The sequence below is a fragment of the Microtus ochrogaster genome, chromosome 2, assembly GCF_000317375.1.
Source record: "Microtus ochrogaster isolate Prairie Vole_2 chromosome 2, MicOch1.0, whole genome shotgun sequence".
Classification (NCBI taxonomy): domain Eukaryota; kingdom Metazoa; phylum Chordata; class Mammalia; order Rodentia; family Cricetidae; genus Microtus; species Microtus ochrogaster.
The window spans coordinates 45,018,419-45,024,530 of record NC_022010.1 but is presented as its reverse complement, the minus strand read 5'-3'; the positions used below and the strand labels follow the sequence as shown (position 1 = coordinate 45,024,530).

The 6,112-nt window shown below is 46.4% G+C and overlaps 1 protein-coding gene across 1 annotated transcript in view; it reads left to right on the top strand.

Moving 5' to 3' along the window:
* The window catches only part of Dirc2 (disrupted in renal carcinoma 2), a 73,600-nt gene extending 68,519 nt beyond the window's left edge, over positions 1 to 5,081 (top strand). Inside the window, exon 9 of the mRNA XM_005344893.3 lies at positions 4,333 to 5,081. Within this exon, the coding sequence (XP_005344950.1) occupies positions 4,333 to 4,448 (116 nt within the window). The 3' untranslated portion in view covers positions 4,449 to 5,081. The remainder of the gene's footprint in view (positions 1 to 4,332) is intronic.
* The last annotated feature ends 1,031 nt before the right edge of the window (positions 5,082 to 6,112 follow it).

Here is a 6,112-nt window from a genome sequence, read left to right as displayed (position 1 = left end):
AGTGGGACCTGCTCACCCCTGCCCCAGTGGGACCTGCTCACCCCTACCTTACCAGGGATTTTATGTGGCTGGGCGGAGAGCACCATCCTCTTGGTAGTCACTTGCTGATGGTATGCTCTTTGACATATTTGAACAGCTAGTGCAAGGTTTCTGCCTAACCTCTTGGCCGCCATGAACAAATGAAACCTTTGTAAAAAAATAATTTTAATCCACCAAAATGATTTCCAGACAGAAAACTTAGAGTAACTGCTGGCATGTGGGTAGTGGATGTGTGGGTAGGTGAGAGAGAGCACAGTGTGCACTCCCCAAAGGCATGTGTTCTTGTTGGTAGTTGACTCACTGATGCTACCGTGTGAATGAGCAGGCTTCTGTCCTAGAGAAGTGAGCCCTGTCAGTATGTGAAGACCACGAGCACAGGTTACTAGTGTGACCCTCGTTGAAATCCCTTCACATAGCCGACACTGCCCTGCAAATCCTGTAGCAGACTGCTCTGTGCATTAGGACTTTAGGATTAACTGAAAGTCTACAAATTCAATGCAACAGTTTCCTTCGATCACTCCTAGTGCTGCAGCCCAGTGCCCTAAACAGTTTATATAATAGGCTTGATGAGCTTTCATACAGCCAGTGTGGAAATGGAGTAATTCCGCAACTTGAAGATGAAAAATCATCTGAGAAATAGTTGCGAAAGTTCAACTATTAATTGTCCTCTTGTAAGTCCTGAGTTTATTGTCTTTTTTTTTTTTTTAAGAAAGCCTGGCTTTCATTCATTGATTCATTTTGTTTTTAAGAGAGACAGTCTTACTGTATTGCCCAGACTTGTCTCAGACTCCAGGGCCCCAGCCACCCTCCCGAATACCAACAATGACAGATATGCATCCCCTTGCTTGGCTGAAGCCTGGGTTTTGAGCTGTAAAGAGCTGTGGTTTTTAACGTTCCTCTCAAGGAAGTACACCGCTTACTTGAGAAGGTTCTTTCCCGCCCACACTGAGCTGTCTAGCGACTGTGCCGAATAATTTTTCAAGGCTATACAACTCTCTCCCACATGAATACATCAGATCAGAACGCCTTGCCTAAGGATGGGTTCCACCTGTGGTTGCGTCCACTAGTCAAGGCCACTAGCTTATGCGAGCTCTGGGCTGCAGAATCTTTCACGTGGAACCATATCAGGAATTGGTTAACATTCTTCTGACGTGGGGTTTTCAAGGTCAGTTTCTAAGAAGGAAGTCGCTTGTTCCCTTCTATAAAGGGACGCTTGCTTTGAGACCCTCAGCGAGTTGTGACAGTTCATTGATGCCTTATTCTAATATCATCACAGAAAGATCAGTCCGGATGCTACCATCTTCTATGTACTCTGAAATGCATTCTGCTTCTATTCTGAAGTTTGTGTTCTCTATTAGTTTTTGGTTCTAAGCTCAGCAGTAAGTTTCATCTAAATGCATAAAGATCTTGAAGTGGCTGACTGAATTTGAAGGTGCAGTGTCACTAGGAAGGTTTTGGGAGAATGAAGGGGAGGTTCAGCAGATGTGGACTGGTGAGGAATGATGTCATACCTAAGGAAGGTGCTGTGCTAAAACCCCTGTGGGGTGGAGGGAGCAGGCGTTAATCCAGCATTTTGGCTGCTCATCAGGAGAATGGAGACAGTTTTGTTTAGAGGGCTCTGGAGGTCCTGGTGATGGTATCTGAGGTGATCAAACTGTAAACATGGCAACACTGAGAGAGGAGAGAAGACTTTAGCAACTTCTGAAAGGAGAGAGGATGAGCAAACAGTTCAGAGGTGCTACACGGGGCCGGTGCAGAGGTGCTGTGCACAGTCGGTGTGCTGCACAGGGCCGGTGCAGAGGTGCTGTGCACAGTCAGTGTGCTGCACGGGGCCAGAGCAGAGGTGCTGTGCAGAGCCCATGCAGAGCTGAAGATCGGCTGACAGTGAGGCTGCAGAGTGGTAGACATTGGCAAGCAGCTCTTACAGGGGTGTCTTGTAGTTCTGCCTTCTGGCTCAGATTTCTGTTTTCTCCAGTGGGAGAACTGGAGCGATTGCAGGAAAAAGCCAAAAAGATTTTTTAAAAAAAAGTTAAGAATGCAAATGTTTGGTGGATTGGGCACTATTCAGTTATATCCTGTAACATCAAGCTCAGAAGGTCAGTGGTTTGTTGGCTCAGCAATTTAGATTACATGTTTAAGGGGGTCTCTCCTAGTCCTGCCTCTCAGCTGTGGTTTCCATGAATAGTCTTCAGTGGGGAAATGCAGGTACTCCTCTGCCTTTGACCTTTTACTTTCTGAAAAGGGAAGTTCTTTAAAGAACACTTGCTACTTGCTGTCTGTTGGACCAATAGAAATCCCTTAAAGTGGATTTGACTTTTCAGAGAGACACAGTAATGAAACAAACATCCGAACCTAGACAGAAGCAATGATTTCACCCTCTAATGAAATAAATCTTCAGCTTTGACAATATTGAACAGACTCCTCGCCTGACAGAGAGCCAAGGTTAAGTCAGTCATGGTGTGTGTTGCTTTATCTTCCCATAAGTTAAAGTCACTAAGAGTTAGAAGATGCTCTTGTGAAGCTGTTGTCATGTATCGACTTCCTTTTATCTGGTGCTTACAGTGTGGCCTCCACGTCAGCGTGCTCTCTGTTAGCACAGCCTGAGCTTCCGTGGTCAGTCCCTCCTCTCCCTGCTTCATCCTGCCTAGTAATATTGTCATCAGAGATCCAGGCTGTGCTTAACAGAAAAACAGAAAATGCCCCAGTGTCCTTTCAGGGACTGTGAGAGTGAAGGCAGGGTGGTCGGGACCAGAGCTTTACTCTCAGCATTTAGGGTCCATGAAATCCAGGCAGAGTGCAGAAGCACCTTGGCAGAAAGTGAGGGTGGAGTTCACGTCTGTTTACACTGGGATGGCGAGTCTGGCTTTGACCACAGTAGCTGAGAGGGAAGGAGGTACCTTGTGAGCACAGCATAGAAAGTCGGCATCGCACCTGCTTTACCAGCCAGTGTCCCGACGCCGTCCAGCAGGGTTGCTCTCGGACTCTGGGTAAAGTAAGCCGTGGTGTGAGGATTCTAGAATGACGCCGTGACTGAGACAGCATTGGTGATCTGAGGAAAGTGGAAGGAAAGGAAAGAAGGAAAAATCCATACTCGTTTTTTCCATTGGAACTGATGATATTAGACCAGAGAAGTTGTCACCAACCACCACTGACAAGTTCTTCATGCCAACAAGCTGATCTCTCCCAAGCCTGGGGACTGGTGAGGCCAGAGGGAAGGACAGCCAGGGGCAGGCACAGCTGAGTGACAGCAAAGGCTAGGGAATGTCCTGTTACTCCTAGTTCACCGGAGTATGTTTTAAAGCTGATTCTTGATGCCATTAAACCAAGATAGCAGTCAAGTCACTTCTGCAGGTTCCCTAACGGTTGGCATAGTCCATGACTGTCCATGGTAATGCGGGGGGTGGGGGGGAGTGAAAAGTTAAAAACAATGGTCTCTCTAGGAGTAGAAATGATTCAAACTTGAATGTTTTACCTTATTTTCCATATATTCTAATTCATTTTGCAGTGGTTACTGTTTAATATTTTTGTTGAGGAGTACATATTTCCATCAAAAAATACAAAAATGTTATCTTAAAAGGCAATTGAGAAGGTGGGGAGACAGTTCATGGGTTGCTGTGCAAACATGAGGACCTGGCTTTGATTCTCAGCATCCACGTGAAGAGCTTGGCATGGCATGGTGACATGCTTCTATAACTCCAGCACTGATGGGGTGGAGACAGGAGGATTGCTGAGGTTTGCTGACCACACGTGCAGCTGGTAAAACAAAACCTCATGAGCTCCAGGTTCACTGAGAGACCTTGTCTCAAGGGATTAAGGCAGAGTGTGATAGAGAAGGCCACTGAACCCTTCCTGGCCTCTGGATGTGTGCACACCTGTGTGTGTGTGTGCGCACATGTGCATGTGTACATATAAAGAAAATGAGGTGATTTTCTCTTTACCTAAACTCACCAGGTGTTTCTAAACAGACACAAGAGTGACTGTGTTATAGGGCACTTAAAAAATAATTAACAAGCTAACACTTAAAGTGATCAATTTTTCCCCTTTCAACTAATAGATTGATTTTGCAACCAAAGTCTAGGTATATTAAACTGATGAAAAGTTGTTAGCAACATCGATTAAATATTCCACATTAAAGTCGGGTAATGTATTACACACATCACTTAGCCTCCAGACTGTCAGTGTGTAGTGAAATGGCTTCCAGGTGCCTTTGTTATATGTGCTTTGGAATGCAGAGCAGACTCGAGGGATGCGAAGATACTTAAAACTTCCTTTTTTTTTTTTTTTAACTTACAGAGTTGTCTTGGTTCAACTGGTGCCTTCCCGGGTCGTGTCTGCTCAGTCTTCTCCTCATTCTGTGCTTCAGGGAATCCTATGACAGACTCTACCTTGATGTGGTTGTCTCTGTGTAATGCCACAGACTTGCAGGACTACAGAGGGACGAGACATCAGCCTTGCACATCTCACGGGAGGAAAGGAGAGGAAACTTCTTTCCGAGGTTTCTCTAGGTTACAGAGTCTCACATTAATTTAATGACTACTAGGTAATAATAATGGCAGACTTGAGTGTCGCGGGGATTTGAAAACTCTGTGGACGGCACACCCGTGCTGACGGCACACCCGTGCTGACGGCACACCCGTGCTGACGGCACACCCGTGCTGACGGCACACCCATGCTGACGGTACACCCGTGCTGATGGCACACCTGTGCTGACAGCACACCTGCGCTGACGGCACACCTGCGCTGGCTTCTGGAGTAGAGGTGTGACATCTCACATGGGATGCACTGCCCACGTAGGCAACCCCTGTGTGTGTTGTTCCAGTGCTAACCGACTAAGGAGCTGAATTAGGAGAAGAAGCAAGGGTATTGGTCCCATGAAGATGACTCCTCCCAGGCACGTGACAGAAGAATAGGAGAAACGCCACTAACTTCTAAAGACGTTTGAACCCTATATCAGGTTTTAATTACAGAATAGCCACGCCGTATAGCAGTGATAGAAGTTGGCCACATGTACACTACATGTTTTTCTAATAAAGCCATTTCTTATATGACTCTCCTTATTTTTAATCAGGTTGGAAGCCTTTTGCTGTCTCTGGGCACAGGCACTGCCTCACCCCCACTTGCCCTTGTTTCTGTGAATACAGCGTCTGTCACTGCAGCAAGGTGACTAAATGCCCGATAGGGCTGCATTAGCTGTTGTGTGAAAAGTGTAATTCCATTGTGATTTAGCACTTTGTTGAAGATGAAATGAGAGCCACACAAAGCATGTATGTCTGCGGCACTGTGTGGTAGCACAAGTGTAAAGTCGAGCAACCACTGTTATTACCAGGTTAGATTATGTTTAAATGACCTCCATTTGGAAAGAACAGTGTAAAACCTTGAAGGTTTCAGATCTGTTCGTGATTTCCGAATTTAACCCTTGTGTTTTAATTTAGCTTGTAGTAATACTCAACTCTAAATGAAGTCATTGTATTTGATTGGACAGCATTTTCCCAATACCTATTTCTTTCTATAAATAATGGATTTTTTAAAAAAAAATACTTGCTGGATGGCTCTTGGACCTGTCTTTCACGAGGTCATACACGTCTCTGTGATGGGCCTGTGACACCTGACTGCTCACGGATCCATAGCTCCTCTCACACAGAAGCAAGCCTTCCCCAAACTTCCGGAGCAGCAGCAGCCTCCACTGTCTGCTTCCTCTTTCCCCTTTCCTCACATGAAATAGCAGCTCCATTGCCAGCCAGCTCTGCTTACAGCTTCTTCTCCGTGCAGGTGGAAGGCAGCTCCCAGTAGCCCGGGTGGAAGGCTGGGCAGTACTCACTTCTGCCAGCCCTGTGCACCATCACACACCTGCAGGTGCATCCTCTCGCCGCAAATTCATGTGGAAGACTGTGCACTAACTACCTTGGCCTTGGAGGAGGGGTCTGGGGTTGCCCAGTATCTTCTGAGGCCCTAAATTGTGAGGGGAGAAAGGCAGAGGCCCCAGATTCCACTCCTGCCTTCAGTCATGGCTGCATTAACCAGTCTGCTCCCTTAGCAGCGAGAACAAACGGAGGAACCTGCTAAGAGAAGCAAA